We start from the raw sequence: 16,946 nt of genomic DNA, 5'->3' as shown, positions 1-16,946 counted from the left end.
GGAGTGGGGTCTCTTTGTCTATGCAGAGAGGCCCTGCGTCTATGGTCCTGGGCTCAGGACCATCAGATTTGTCTGATGGCAAATCATCTGGCCGGTGTGTTGAACGTACGTGCGGACAGTCTCAGACGGCAGTTCTCCGCCGACCACGAGTGGAGGCTTCATCCGGAGGTGGTTCGAATCACGTCTTTCGGACGTGGGGAACTCCTCGGGTGGACCTGTTTGCCACTTTCGAGAACGCGCACTGCCCGTCATTCTGCAGTCTCCAGTATCCGATGCAGGGGGCGTTGGGGGACGCGTTTCAGTTGAGTTGGGGCTCACAACTCCTTTACGCGTTTCCTCCCATAGCCTTGATTCCTCGGGTTCTGAGGAAGATTCGCCAAGACCGGGCCCAAGTCATATTGATCGCCCCGGATTGGCCAAGAAGGGTGTGGTACACAGATCTTCTCCACCTCTCCTCGTGCCCTCCGCTCCATCTCCCTCTGAGGGCAGACCTCCTCTCGCAATCGGAGGGGCAGGTTCTACACCCCCACCTCCAGAGCTTACACCTTCATGCCTGGAGGTTGAACGGGGCAACCTGAGTTCTTTCTCTCTCCCTCCTGATGTGGTGGACGTTAATTTATCGGCCAGGCGACACTCCACCAAGTCCATTTACTCTTACAGGTGGTCTAAGTTTGTAAAATGGTGTGGAGAGAGATCCATTGACCCTTTAAAAGCCCATCTTTCTAATGTTCTCCAGTTTGCTCTTTCCTTGGCTCAGCAGGGCTGTGCTGTGGCCATGGTCAAGGGCTATCTTTCAGCCTTATCGGCTTTTCGATGCCTTCCAGATCAACCGTCACTATTTAAATCTCCGGTTGTTCTGAGGTTTATCAAGGGCCTTACAAACATGTTTCCTCCCACTCCATCTGGTTATGCCTCAGTAGGACCTTAATCTGGTTTTAACCTTTCTGATGGGGTCCCCATTTGAGCCTCTACATAGCTGTCCTTTGAGGCTGTTGTCCTTTAAGGTGGTCTTTCTTGTAGCCATAACCTCGGCAAGGAGGGTGAGTGAGCTTCAAGCTCTTAGTTCTAAACCCCCGTTTTTAACCTTGCATGCTGAAAGGATGGTTCTCAGGACCAGGGCTGCTTTCCTGCCAAAAGTTGTCACTCCGTTTCATTTGGGGCAGTCCATTACTCTCCCTGTTTTCTATCCGCCTCCCTCATCCCTCCAAAGAGGAGGAAAGACTCCATCGGCTGGACCCGAAGAGGGCTGTGAGTTTTTATCTGGACAGGACTAAAGACTTTCGTCTTGATGATCAACTCTTCATTGGCTACGTTGGTCATTCGAAGGGTAGAGCGGTGCACAAGCGGCACGCTATCGAGATGGATCATCCTTGCTATCAAGATCTGCTACGCCCTGGCTGGTAAGACTCCGCCTGAGGGCATTAGAGCTCACTCGACTAGAGCAAAGTCGTCTACATCTGCTTTGGCCCGGGGTGTTCCTGTGGCAGATATTTATAAGGCCGCGACTTGTGCCTCCCTCCATACATTCGCAAAGCATTATTGCTTGGACTCTGAGATGAGGAGGGAGGGCCACTTCGCACGCTCTGTGTTGCAAGACTTTCTGGTATAGGAAGGTGGAGACCCTCCTCTGGGAGTGGGGACTGCTGTGGGAATCTATTCACAAGGTGAGGAATCCACTGGCAGATGTATCCATCAGAAGAACAAGTTACTTACGCTTTTTCTGGTGGATACAGTATCTGCCTGTGGATTCCTCACTGACCCACCCGCCTCCCCGTTGTCCACCTTTGTATACCATGAAATAGTTCTTGTTGATATGTTTTTATACTTTCTTGTACATTTGTAGGAAATGCTTGTTTTATTTAGCATTCCTTTCCTTTGTATACTATGCATATGTGTTGGTATATTGTATACTGTGTACACTTTGAGTCTGTCGTTGGTCCACCTGTTCGCCTCGAAGGCACGGAAAAAATGGGTGGAACTGACGTCATCACGCTGACGTGGGCTTCTTATGACGTCATACGGAGTCGCGAGGGGAGCCGATGCATTATGGCGTCGCCCATGTCGACGTGGAGTGCTGGGAAAGAAAAGTTCCGTGGAATGCTGGCGCAGGGGATATTCACAAGTTGAGGAATCCACAGGCAGATACTGTATCCACCAGAAAAAGCGTTACCGAAGGTAAGTAACTTGTTCTTTGGGTGCAGACCCTGCACCCAAAACCTTGCAAGGGAACATCTTACTATGCAATGTAACAATAGAAAGGGTGTCATTTTTAGTAAGGCTGACCTACTGATTTTGTCAATGGGTCAAAACACCAAAATATAAAATGCGGGCCTATTGGCTTTATCAAGGGTTGAGTACATAAACATATATATATCTGTCAAAAAGTCACCAATAACTATAATCAAATGTATATTTAATAAATGTGCCCATTGCAGTATTTAATTAAAGTGATTGTCAGACAACATTTTTAATAAAGCATTTAAAAAAAAAAACATAACCATGCCTTTGAGTCTTTTTTAAAAAACATTCAGTTCACAAAATGCAACCAGACAGCCAACCACAAGAAGTCCATGCTCTCCAGCTGAAGAGCATACAGCCCCAGCTTGGAGTGCTTTAAGAAACATGGTAATATCTCCTGGAGTCATGACTTCAATGACCCAGGAGATTTAAAATGTTTTTTTAATGTTGCTGGGGGCTACTGTACTCCCTGTAGCCTCCTACAACATTTCTTTTAAAGCTTAGTGCCACCCCTGACACTTCTAAGGGCACCACTAGCATCAAATAATATATATATATATATATATATATATATATATATATATATATATATATATATATATATATATATATATATATATATATTTACAAAGGCCTTGCAGGGCTTTATGTGGCACTCCCGAGCTGTGTAGCTACTCTGCTAATTTCACATTCACTGTGTTTTTTTTTTGGGGGGGGGGAATGGGGCGTACACTGCCCCTTCCGAGCATTCTAAAGGAGTCAGGGACCCCATCCCCGGGGTTGACCATTGCTTTTATTGGGGAGGGGAATCCTCATGTGGATCTGTGGCCTCAGGAGGATTAGGTGATAATGGGCAATACACATAACGTTGTTCCAAACACAAGGCCCCAAAACATGTCTTGCTAATGGCCCCAAAAGTCATTAAGATGGCACTAGAACAATGTTTGTTATGCTCTAACCAACCTGCAAAAAATTCACCTTCCTCCACAAAATGTGTATATTCCCAATTCATTGATGAGATGTTATACAAGTGAGGTGTGACTAATTTAGCACTTGGTGCCAAATGCACAAGCAGAGAGATGTTCTGTCACACTCTTAAGAGCCTGCCATAAAGTGTAAATTCCCTCAAAAGCAGTAAAATCTATGTAGTAGATTCAAAGTGTGATTATTATTAAAAAATCCAAAAGCAGAAAAACATTAATATTTTTAAGTTATTTTGAAAGCCAACACTCCCATCTAGGCACAGCAACTAAGCTGTCTGTAAAATGGTGCTAAAACAAAGATCCTTTTAAAAATATTTCACCCTAGAAAAAGATGAATCTAGTTGTTTTAGACCAGTCTAAAATGCTGCTTGAACGAATCCTTCCTCTTGCTTCTAAAAGCATGGTACCAAAAAAAAAAATCAACAACCACCAACAGCCTCCTTCCTCTCTAGAAGACTGTGATGATCAAATGTGCAGGAGCAGTGGCTTTTATAGTGAAAACAATAATTTTCAGCCTCCACAAACTCCAAGCTCAAACTTCTTATAAGTTTGGTGTTCTGGCTTACCAGTAGATGCATGAAAATTCCAATAGTTAGAGATTTGGCCATATATGTTTTCTAGTATTGCCTGAGTCCTCAAATTTCAACCGGTGTTCAACAAAATAAGTACATTTTTCCACTGTCATCTTAAGTGATGCCTTATCTTGCTTCTCTGACAGGTTTACACTTAATATTATTTTTAGAAGGTCTTGTTTTAAACATCCCTCTTGTGATGTAGAATTACAGCTGTATAGAAATCTGTGAAGGAAGGCCATCCATGCTGGAGTACCAGTTTTATGGGAAAGTATCATTTCAACACATTGAAGTATTAAGTGGCTTTTTTTGATTATCATAACTCTTCTGCTTACAGTGTTGCATCACATTCTCTTGAACCTTATCTGTATATTGGCAGCTGACTGTAATCAAGATATATGATTTTTCTAGGGAGTTTTTAATTGTCTTTCTATTATTTTGTTTCTCTCCTTCAGATAACGGGTCTTTTGTACATTAATCACAGGATCTATGTATTTGGCTGGAGTAAAAGAGTAACGTGGTATCTGTAAGTGAGAATCAAAGCATCATGTTCACTGACTAATCCTTGTTTTTGACAATTACATAACACATTTTAATGTACTTATTTAATACTGGAGCACAAGTATAAGACCCTATGAGGACTTTTTTAATTTGTATTTTATTTTGTGATATTTATATAGTTCATACATTAACCCAGTGGTGGATGCAAAGTGCTTTACAAGAAGACATTCTAGCAGAAGGAGTATTATGGATTAAGACGTAGTTTGAAAGAAATCAGAACATAGACAAGTGATACATAGACGAATGCACAGAAAACATATCCGTTTGTAATGCCTGGCATAGAATTAACATTACAAATTCCAAGCAGGGAAAACCAAAACTTTTTTTTTTGTTACCATGTCAGATGTGAGGCAGTGCAAAGCATTTTATGTCTGACATTTGGCTGGGTAGGTAATGGAGGCATCATAAAATATAGGGTCTGGCTTGGATGTTAGTAGTGTCTTATGGTGTATACTAAAGTATTTCTTAAGGAGGTGTTCTTTCAGCAAGTGCTTGTAGGATTCTAGTGATGGTATCCATCAAGCCAAACTTTGTGATGGTAGTTCGCTCCAAACGTTTGGGGTATGAAATGAGGAAACTCTGGTATTCTTTTTATTTTTAAAACTTTATTTTTCATTTTGCAATAATGAAAACATAGCATAAACAATACAGCATATAGGGTCGCAACCAACAACTTTTTAGTAGTTGATACTTGACACAGATTGCAGCGTTTAAGGAGTGCAAACATATCAGGGGTACATAATCAGCCTTGTAAATGACTCTGGTATTCTTAAATCGGATACCACTACCCTGGGCTTTTCTTTGATTCTGAGGTTTCTGGTGTTACCATGCTAAGGTACTTAGAGGCTTTATATACAACTCATTGTATGTTTGTCTTGCTGTTTTACAAGAGTATGTTGCCTGTCAGGGGATCCATCTTCAAGAGGATAGCAGGGATGTAATTTAAAAAGAAAAATGTTTTTATTGGGTGTTCATCTAAACAAGTACGTATAGCAATGTGGGCCCAAAGGATGGGGGAGTCATGCTGCTTAATGGCATTTCAATACCTTGTAATGTGAAGCAATCATTGGTGTACAAGTATACATAATAAAAGCAGTAACGTCATGCATCATCTCATGAAATGTTGCAGGTAGGCATGTAAGATGCAAAGTATGGTGGCGAGGGGTTCCATTGCCATAGCGAATAGCAGGGGGGATAAGGGACATCCCTGTGTAGTTCCTCGTCCCTCAGGAAAAGGGGGGCAAGATGAGTCGGCCTAAGCGGACCTGGGAGGTGAGGTTTGTGTATAGTATCTTCGTATATGCTAGAAGTTACTTGCCCACTCACATTCGGTCTGGGACTTGAAAGAGTTAGTCCCAAGCAAGCAAATCAAATGCCTTCTATAGATCTAAAATGAGACAGGCTGCAATCGGAAAGTGCCTCTGTGCTTGATCCCGTATAGGAAAGAGGCACTTAACGTTTTGCGCTGTACTGCATCCTGGGATAAAGCCATTTTGAGCTGGATGAATAAGCTCGGGAAGGACCTGAGCGTACCTGTTGGAGAGGATTTTCCCTAGGATCTTGTAATCGGCTCCAAGAATGGCAATCCAGGGCTGTCACAATCATAAAAATTTTACGAGACCTGCATGTCTAGTAACTTTAATAGTGAAAAATGTCCTAGTGAACATGAAGGAAAGTTTCAATTCAATTAAGGACACGGAGGCAAGGATTATGCTCTACTTTCTTTATTTTCCTTTCCAGCAGTATTCAACTTTAATACTAGAAAAAACTATCTTTCCCATAGACCCTAGTGAAAAGATCAACAGAGGTGAACCAATGAACAGTCCCGGAGAACCACAAGGCACAAGGCTACTGGGTAGCATCGTCTTTCTTGACTGCGATGTTCTTCTCATCACTGAACTCCCCAATTCTGTTTTAGAAGTTTCTGAGCCTACAAGAACTGAGAGAAAGCAGAGATGAACCTGAACTTGTATACGCTGAACTCACTTAGCTAAGAAAAACAGGGCAAGCAACACAGAGCACCATATAACAGTTTCTTACACAGAGTTCAGCAAAGAAAATATGTAAGATTACAGCATCTCATTAGACCAAACTTGAGGACATATTTATGCCATACGATGAGTTGGAACACCCAAAACCATCTGTTCCTCTTAGCTCGGGTGGGCAGGTGACGGACAGCCTCAGGAAACTCCAGGTGGGAATAGTACTCGCCTCCGTGTCCTTAATAGAATTGAAACTTTCCTTCATGTTTACTAGGACATTTTTCATTGTATGTCAGGACCGGAGGCAAGGATTATGCTCATTTCAAAGCTTGTCAACGACCAAAGAAGCCATGTCCACTACTGGTTTGCAATAGGACCATGGCATGGGCGTGCTAAGAAGGCCTTCTTAAGGCATTCGAAAGTGCCAAGATCAATGGCGTAATCTGGCTTTCGCTTAGGGGCGCGGGTGAGGACAGGGGGGTTACCTCTTAAAGGGGGGGACTTGGCGTAGGCGTAAGTAATCTCCATGATGTGGCGCTCAAAGTGGCCCATGGCCGCCAGGACCGCCCGATGGATGGAGGCATCCACCGCCTCACGAAATTCATTGTCTGGGATAGGACCTACAAGGGCTCCTCCTCAATGTAATCCCCTTCCATGCCTACAGTGTAAAAGGTGTTGCGCGAGGGAGGGTAATACCCCTGAACATTGCTACTAGCCTAAAGGAATACCGCACTACCAAAGCGCACTGCCCCCTTACTTTGGCAAGCCTGAGGCTCTTAAAATGTTGGCGACTGGGACAGTCTAATGAATTTGGTTGTTCTAAGCGCGGAATAGGGGTGCAAACCCCCAGTGCGGACTCGCCCTAGTTCTAGAGGGTATCCTTGTGCCCGGTCCAGGCCCCAGACAGCCTTCACGTGACCACTAGACAGGCACTAGGCCTCGGTTGAAGCACTGCGCTCGGAGAGCAAAGCAGGGTCAGAGACCTAAGTGATTTTATTGACCCACACAAAAGCGAGCATCAAGCTGCCTCAAAATCACTACAGACTGGGGCTGCACGGACGTCACGGCTTCCAGGCAGCATGGGCAGAGGTTCTGCAGGGATGCGCGTGTGACAGATTACCTTGAAACTGACAGGGAAAGCGCGTCCCTAGCAGAGCAGTCCCTAGCGGAGCAACAAGACAAGGGTTGTGCTGTCTGCACCCTCTAGCTGCTCGCGGCGGCCACCACGTCAGTGTGCCCGAGACTGGTAATCGATACCGCGACAGGAGCGATGAGGATGCTCCCGTGGTTTAGACCATCACGGCGAAGGCGCTGAAGCGTACAGACAATAGCTATCTGTTAGCACAAATCATAGGTAATACAGCACAATAAGCAAACAGAAAAATTGAAGTGAAAGAATTTTAGCGACTTAACTGCTGGAGGAGCAGGAAAGGAAAGCGGATGTTTCCTAGAAGCCTCGTGCCTTGTGGTTGTCCGGGACTGTTCACTGGTTCCCCTCTGCTGACCTTTTCCCTAGGATCTATGGGAAAGATAGTTTTTTCTGTTATTAAAGGTGAATACTGCTGCAAAGGAAAGTAAAAAAACAGTACAGCTTAATCTTCGCCTCTGGTCCTGACATAGAATCTACTCTACCTAACTGTAATGTACGTGACCCGTGAACTGGTCGCAAATTGTGTGATCCTAGGCCAATATTTTGTCTTATGGAGCCACCTTTTTCTTTATTATTATATACATGTATAACAAAGATTGAGCCCATATATAGGGTACACATGATTCCTGGCTTGCCTCTTAGTTCACTAATAGTATTGTCATCTGGGCAGGAGCAGTAATAATTCCCAGTTCATGTTTAAAAACTCACTTTTCATAAATATATTACCAAAACATGATGTGGTAGTGCATCGTCATTTACAGATAGCATATTTCCCATTGAAATGGCCACAAAACTTTCCCACTAACATGTAGTTTTACTGATAATAGCGCATAAACAATTTTTGGAAATTGGGTTTCAGCAAAAATATTTAAAATTTGCACATCACCAAGTGAAGTGTTCTAATTTGTTTTGATCCTATAAAAAAGTTTTTTCCCCACAGAATTACAAAAATGGGTTTTCATAACTAGTGAAATATATTTGAAATGTTTGAACAGTTCACTTAGCTATTTCAGTGTTGTGTTAGAAAAAAGCCTGACATCTTACAACCTTTCATTTAACATGCTTTGTTTGCACAGTTCAATTGTTACACAGTTTGCTTTACAAAATCCTCTAACTTAAGTGACAGAAAGAAAAATAAATGTAATAAGATAAGCTGAGTTTTGACCTCTGTCTCTGAAAGCCAGCAAATGTGACAAAATAAGATTGAATGGCATTTTTATTTCTCTTTCACTTTGTGAGTAATAAAGATGCCTTTAAATCTTGTTATCTTGTCACATTTGCTCTGCTTCAGAGACTGAGACCAAAAGTCAGTTTGTCTTCCCTGAACTTAGAGGACTTTCAACTGTCAGAAAGGGTGAGTGGTCCCTAAAAATAGATTATCCTGAATAAATCTTGCCCGTCAATGTGAGTGGATTTTTCAAGCCCTGCAATCGGTCGGTAAGATGGTAGGTTGGCGGGGTCTCTTTAAGGTTTGAAGATGGAGCGCAAGAAGGACTTCCGTAGAGACTTTGGTAGTTCTCCAGATTTCAGGGCATCATTGAACATCTCTGCTAGTCGAGGTGCTAGACTGTTGGCAAAAGCGCGATAATACTCTATTGGCAGCCCGCCAAGGCCTGGGTTTTCAGTTTTTGCGAGGTCCCGGATGGCCTGTTTGACATCTGCAGCCGACATCACTGCATCCAGGTTATCCCTGCAATCCAGGGTAGGGTGAAGACAGACAGGAAGGCTTCAACCTGGGCTACTGATTGGGGGGAGGGTGGTGGTGCCTCATACATGGCTGAGTAGTAACTGAGAAATGCCTGGAGGATGTTGTTTTGCGCACAGACAGTGGTGCCAGAGTGTGAGGTGATTTCCAGAATGAAACTCGAGCGGGTTTCCTGTCTGATCAGCCAAGCGAGGAGGCGAACCAATTTGTCGCCATCTCTATGTGTTTTAGCCGCATACGCAGTAAAATTGAAGGGTCGCAGGTGTTCCAGAAGGGCCACATAGTGTGTTTTGGCCTCTCTTAGAGCAGGGCCCTTTGTGGTGTTGTGGTCCGTAGCCCTCTCCAGCAGCGGTAGGAGGCGTTCTGTGGCCCCAATCTCTCTTTCTAGTGTTGTGCCTGCTCCCACAATCTCCTGCAGGCACAGGCAAGCCCCCTATGACCACCTTATGACCACCTTAAAGGTGTCCCATTCGATTGTCCTGGTAGAAGCTGAGTTACGTGTGTCAGTGAAGTATCGCCATATTCGGGACTCCTGTGTTCACAGAAGACTGGATCTTCCAGACACTCCCGGGGGAGCGTCCACGTTAGCATTGGGGGATGTGGAGCGTTCCGTTGCAAGTCTACACTATATGCACCATGGTCCGAGATGATACGACCAAGCTAGTCAGCATAGTGGACTGCGGCTAGCAAGGTAAAGGAACATAAAATGCGGTTCAAGCACACGTATAGGTTGTGAGGTGCAGAGTAAAAGGAGTAGAGTTGGGTATTTTGGTGTGTCCTTCCATGCATCCGCTTGTGCCCATTGACTAACCCACCCTGTGAAGCGCTCCGATTGAGTGGGGTGGAGTGGGGTCGGGGGGCAAGGGGAGAGACCCATCGAGAGTGAGATCCGTCTAGTTGAAGATGGAGTACACAGTTATACTTTCCGTCCAGCACCCATGGCATTAGAATCTTGTGTGCCAGCGCTCCAGAGAGGACGCTGTCTAAAAGGCTCCTTGATTGGTGTTTGTACCATAGATACTCCCTATGAGAATGTGCTAGCCATCGAGCCGGCTCCCAATCAGCACATATCTCCCCACTCTGTCTATTACTGTGTTGAGTACTTGAAAAGGTACTCTAGTCTGAATGCAGACTAGCCCCTCACGCATATGCAGAGTAGGTGATGGTGTGTATGCTGAGCCTCCATCGTTTTTGAAGTCACTACAGCGCCCCAGCTGTAGTGTGTATTTCCTGGAGGAATATTGAGTGTGCCTGTTGACGCTTTATTTATTGAGTATGCAGTGTAGGGTTTCTCGCTGTGTGCATGCTATGTACAGTTAGGGGGAGGAATCTGGTGTTACTGGGTGGAGCCATTTCGGACATAGGGCTGGGGTTTTTCTCTCACTTAGAAGATAACCTCTAGGAGCCATCTCTGCATACTGCAGCCCTACCATGTGTGTATCGTGGGGCGCCTGCCTAACTGTTCGTGTTGGGATCAGTCGTGAAAAGGTGCCAACAGGCAAAAGTAACAACCCATATGGCGTACCACAAATGGCGGCACGCCCAAACTGTTTGTAGTGTGCAACCATTTATTAATGTGGGGTGGTGGCTCAACAGTTGATAGGGACGTCTAAGATCGAGAGTACCCTATTTGACAACATCTGAGTTGTGCTGTGTCCAGCAGTAGGAGTTAGAGGGATAGGGTGGCAGCGGCTCCACTCCAGCAGTTCATGAGATCATGAGCTCACAAGTTTTTGAGGGTGGTAGACAGGTTGGTGACACAGAAAAAATGGGGGCTATTTTTGGGAACAAGTACTCTTGCCATCCGTGTCCAAACATTAGGGAGCTAGACTATATTATAATGTCTGTTGTTTGAGGAGTCACCAGTGGCGAGGTTTGGGACCCACGGTTAGAGTCGTTGGATGAGACAGAGACAGAGTCCATGTGTGGGCCACCCTCGTTGTCTGAGACCCCAGTGCTGGTCCCCAGGCATGTTGCCGCCTAGAGGGCCAGATGGCGGTCTTCTATGATTTGTTCCAAGGCTGGGGATTGATTTGTTCCAAGGGTGGGGGCCTTGGAGAAGGTCCACATCGCAGATGATTCTGTTGTTTCCGCCCCATCCGAGAGAGCGGTCCCACGTTTCTGGCAGAGAATGTGTCATGATGTTTGTCCACCCAGTCCCATACACATCTTTTGGCTCGATGAAGAAGCAGGAGTCTATGAGAATATTGGGACAGGCCAGAAATAACAAGAAATTTTGAACACCCATCTGTCTGAGTTGCCTTTTGACCTCCAGAAAGTAGGTAAGTTGTTGTTATACCACTTGGGTGTAATCTGTCAATACCATGATAGTCTTGTCCTTGAGCTTTAAGGGTCAGGTCACTCTGGCTGCCCTCATGATTGCATTGCGGTCCTTAAAGTGCAAGAGTTTAGCCAACATGGGGTGTCTAGGTGCTCCCGGGGGTGCTCTCTCCAGAGAGAAGAAATGGGTAAGGTCTAGTGCGGAGACAAAGGATCTGAACCAGGTTTCCAGAAATGTCAGTGGGTCACGGCCCTCGACTCCCTACTGCAGGCATAGGAGTCGTATGTTGCTAAGGCATCCTATGCCCTCACCCCAAGTATTCGCTCACAACCCTGGAGGTCCTGAATACACTGGTTATCTGTGGCAATTGGGTGTAGTGAGGCCAGTGACTCTGTCCACACGTTTAAGGTGGTCATTGATCAAGAAGCTCAACTTTGCCATCAGGGAGCCAAGTTCAGTCCCCATGGATGTTTGGGAACTCTCTATAGCAGCAAGTACTTTGTCTAGTTTGTCAGGTGCAGGAAGGTGCTGTGTGTCTCCTGGCATTGGGGTGTCCAGAATGGTTTAACGTGGGTCAGCTGTCATGTGCACCTCTGCCGTCGCCGCTGACCTTACTTAGTCTGCCTGTGATTATGCACACAGGGACTCCCAAGTCAGCCACCAAGCTCTGCTGTTTGAGTGAGTTCAGCGGAGCGGGCCTCTACATTGGCCAGTCCCAGTAATCCGATCATGGCGGATGTTAGGGCAGATGGCACGGAGCTCTAAGGATGAGTGTCCGCTATCTTGGCCAGTTTAGCCACCCCGCCGATAGGAGGAGTGTGATGTTTTCAAATTTACCTTTGTGACCCAGCATGCTGACATTTAAAGCAGTGCTGTAAGTTCTGGTGTAATTTTTAGGGAGATGCAAGTTCATTTTCATTGTAGATGGTGATAACACTCGGGATTAAATGTAGTTTTGAGATCTCTTAGCAATAACTGATCTGGTTGGAGGCGGACTTTAAAAACTGTTTGTGATTAGCAAGGCAGTTTCATGACGTGGAGGTCAGATTAATTAGGTAATGTGATGTAAAGTTACGTTCCTCCGGTGTAATGCATAAACTTTAGGCATTCATTTATTTCATCAATGTATTTGATCTATTTATCTATGTATTTTAAAATTATTTATTGCATATAATTTGGATCTTCACAGAGATCCACATACATATAACCCATTTTACCAATTTGTGAATATACATACATACATAATATGACTTCAATGCACATTTCAAAACCTTTTAAAAAACATTAACATTTTAAAAGCAGTCATTTCATTTCCCTTGAACATTAAAAATTGCAGAGCAATATCCACAGAGCATTCTCCAAATTTAGGAAAATGCGGTCTAAGAAATTGGCAGTGTCTAAAGTGCAGAGTAGGACAAACAAAAATAACATGATTCAAGTATTGAATGCCAATATTACAGGAATCACATATTCTATCCTTAACAGCCATTAGTTGCTAAACACCGGTAACAATCATTTTTTTTTTTTAAACAATCTTATTGAGATTTTTTTGTCAATACAAATATACACTGAGTTAGATTCCTGTGCATAATATTTCTTAGTGGGGTTGATGTTACAATCATATACACCGGTAACAATCTATAAAGGTAAAATATTCATTCTTAACTAAAAGAAGAAGCACCAAACGCCATGTTGCATATTCCAAGTCAGATAGGGCTGTGGTTTTCATGCATTACAGGAGGCAATACTAGTACTTAAATTATCCCTTTACAAACAATGCTCAATATTTAATTTCATAATCACACTCGGGATCAAAGATTTCAGATGGAATTTAAGCTTATTAAATGTCATAGGTCAAGGTCATCCTGTCCTAACTCAAATTATTCTAAGGCATAGAGAAAATTCTACGAAAAATATTATCTTCCCTCATTTGATAAAATATTTCAAGGTGTAGTAGATTGCGCAGGGAATTCTCTTCACAATGAAGTAGTCAATACTCCCTTTGTAAAACTGCTGCTAAACCTAGTAAGAAGGTGCTGTTCAGATCAACCTCCAAATGGATTGCCTAAATAGCTGCTTAGGTATTAAATTTACATGGCTCACTCAAAATCTTGCCTTAAAGAGTGTTCATAAAAGTCCGGATTTTCACACATACTTTAGGCCTCATTCATTAAAGCGTTATCTCAGACCATTGAAATAGTGTTTTATTCATGTCTATCTTTCTGTCACTGTTCCAATGAAGTTGTTGTGATTGACGGTGTCAAATGCTGATGACAGGTCCAACAGTATTAGTAGGCAGTTGTTAGTGTTATCCCACATGTAAAAGGCCATCTACTACTATTAATGTGGTGATTTTCAAACAATATTCCAGCTGCAGAGCTACATAGTTTTCTTTTAGTTATGCCGCAAATGAGTAGAGATTTGCCGCTTGGTTCAAATCCGTATTGGGTTTCTTTTGTAAGTGTTTAATTAGCTCTATTTTTAAAGCCTCAGGTACATTTCCTACTTTTAGCAAAGAGTTTTTAACCCCTTCGCTGCTAGGCCTTTCCCCCCCTGTGCTAAGCCTTCTTTTGGCTATTTGGGGTAGTGCACGCTTAGGCCCCTGTGACATTTTGACCACATAAGGTATCCACGCCAAATTTGCGTCCTTTTCTTCCAACATCATGGGGATTCTAAAGGTACCCAGGGTTTGTGGATTCCCCTGGAGGGGTCCCAGAAAGTAGCCAAAATACAGCTACATTTTGGTTTTTATGGGGCTGCAAATGAAAGCGTCTGGGTTTTTCCCTGCACATGGTATCAAAAAAGGGTTTGTCGGGCTGAAATCACCATTTTCCAGCTTTTAGGGAATGACAGAGTTTTGTCAGAAAACCAACATTGTGTGCACAGTTTTGGCATTTTTCTGGGACATAGCCTATTTTTGCTATTTTTTGTGCTTTCAACCTCCTTACAGTTAATGGTAGAAATGGGTATGAAAGCTATAATGGATCCTGGAAAGCTATACATTTTAGAAAAGTAGACAAAATTCTAAATTCAGCAAGGGGTCATTTCTGAGGGTCCTTCAAGGTTTCTTTATAGGAACTAACAGTTAAATATAGGAAAATTTGAAAATTAGTTGAAAAAAACAGCCTTTTGTGTCAACGTTTTCACCTGTAACTTCTTCTAAATATGACAGCTCTTTGAAAGCAATATACAGTTACATCCGCTGGACCTTTCTGGTTGTGGGGATATAGATGACTTGTAGGTTCACCAGGAACCCGACAAACCCAGAGTTAAAAACTGAGCAGCAATTTGCATTGGCTTTTTATTATGTACCGGGTATATAGCAATTATTGTGGGAAAATGTATGCATGGAAAAATCGGTATGAAAGACACCTATGTATTTCTGAAATTATAGAGTTTAGAAATAGTAGATATTTTCACATTTTCGAAATTGGGAAAACTCATACTAGCATGAGAATTATCGGTCATTTTTCAAAATGACTTCTGTTTTCCACAATGTCTTTCATTTAGAAGGCAGAAATGCATCGAAAGTCAATAGGTAATAACAGTTGCTTTACAAATATGAATTTCCCTAAGTCTCCCGATAAAAATGGTACCTCACTAGTGTGGGTAAGCATAGTGCCCATAACAGGAAATGGCTCAAACTCCTAATGTGAACACACCACATTTTCACAATAAAAAATTACCCTTTTTTTGCAAAGTACCTAGCTGTAGTTTTTGAACCATAGCTCTGCCGGCACCTAGGGAAACGTAGCAAACCTATACATGTTTGAAAACTAGACACCCAGGGGAATCCAGGATGGAGTGACTTGACTGCCTCCCACCAGGTTCTGTTAGCCGGAATCCCTTGCAAACCTAAAACATTGGCAAAAAAAACACATTTTCCCCACATTTCTGTGTGGAAAGTTCTGGAATCTGCGTGGATCCTCAAGTTTCTACCCACCCTGCGTTCCCCAAAGTCGTCTGAGAAAAATGGTACCCCACTTGTGTGGGTTAGCCTAGTGCCTGCGACAGGAAACGGCACAAAACGCAACATGGACACACCTCAATTTCGCAGTGAAAAAGGACCCTTTTTTGGCAAAGTGCCGAGCTGTAGTTTTTGAACCCTAGCTCTGCTGACACCTAGGGAAACCTAGCAAACCTATACATTTTTTAAAACTAGACACCCAGGGTAATCCAAGATGGGGTGACTTGACTGCCTCCCACCAGGTTCTGTTACTCAGAATCCCTTGCAAACCTAGAAAATTGGCAAAAAAACACATTTTCCCCACATTTCTGTGGTGGAAAGTTCTGTAATCTGCGTGGATCCACAAATTTCCACCCATCCTGCGTTCCCCAATCTCTTCCGAGAAAAATGGTACCTCACTTTTGTGGGTTAGCCTAGTGCCCGCGACAGGAAACGGCGCAAAACGCAACGTGGACACACCTCAATTTCGCAGTGAAAAATTACCCTTTTTTGGCAAAGTGCCTAGCTGTAGTTTTTTAACCATAGCTCTGCCGGCACCCAGGGAAACCTAGCAAACCTATACATTTTTTAAAACTAGGCACCCAGGGGAATCCTGGATGGGGTGACTTGACTGCCTCCCACCAGGTTCTGCGACCCAGAACCCCCTGAAAACCTAAACAATTGTCCAAAAAAACAAATTTTCCCAACATTTCTGTGGTGGAAAGTTCTGGAATCTGCGTGGATCCACAAATTTCCACCCTCCCCGCGTTCCCTAAAGTCTTCCGAGAAAAATAATACCTCACTTGTGTGGGTCGGCCTAGTGCCCACGATACAAAACAGCGCAAAAGGCAACGTCGACACACCTCAATTTCGCAGTGAAAAATTACACTTTATTGGCAAAGTGCCTAGCTGTAGCTTTTGAACCATAGCTCTGCCGACACCTATGGAAACCTGGCAAACCTATACATTTTTCAAAACTAGACATCCAGGGGAATCCAGGATGAGGTGACTTGACTGCCTCCCACCAGGTTCTGTTACCCAGAATCCCTTGCAAACCTAAGAAATTGGCAAAAAAAAACACATTTTCCTCACATTTCTGTGGTGGAAAGTTCTGGAATCTGCGTGGATCCACACATTTCCACCCACCCCGCGTTCCCCAAAGTCTTCCGAGAAAAATGTTACCTCACTTGTGTGGGTCGACCTAGTGCCCGCGACAGGAAACGGCGCAAAACGCAATGTGGTCACAGGTCAATTTCTCAGTGAAAAATGTGCCTTTTTTTGCAAAGTGCCTAGCTGTAGTTTTTGAACCTTAGCTCTGCTGACACCTAGGGAATCCTAGCAAACCTATACATTTTTGAAAACTAGACACCCAGGGGAATCCAGGATAGGGTGATGTGACTGCCTCCCACCAGGTTCTGTTACCCACAATCCCTTGCAAACCCAAAACATTGTCCAAAAAAACACATTTTCTCCACAGTTCTGGAATCTGCATGGATCCACAAATTTCCACCCACCCCGCGTTCTTCAA

General features: G+C 43.8%; 1 protein-coding gene across 1 annotated transcript in view; it reads left to right on the top strand.

Annotated features, from left to right (window-relative positions):
* Nucleotides 1-16,946, top strand: part of EFCAB8 (EF-hand calcium binding domain 8) — a 3,172,177-nt gene that overhangs the window by 1,725,664 nt on the left and 1,429,567 nt on the right. Inside the window, exon 17 of the mRNA XM_085615170.1 lies at nucleotides 4,249-4,319. Coding sequence (XP_085471296.1) covers nucleotides 4,249-4,319 — 71 coding nt within the window. The remainder of the gene's footprint in view (nucleotides 1-4,248; nucleotides 4,320-16,946) is intronic.

Source organism: Triturus cristatus, chromosome 7 (genome assembly GCF_964204655.1).
Source record: "Triturus cristatus chromosome 7, aTriCri1.1, whole genome shotgun sequence".
NCBI classification, from domain to species: domain Eukaryota; kingdom Metazoa; phylum Chordata; class Amphibia; order Caudata; family Salamandridae; genus Triturus; species Triturus cristatus.
The sequence above is the reverse complement of the archived record's forward strand: the minus strand, read 5'-3'. Positions and strand labels throughout refer to the sequence as shown.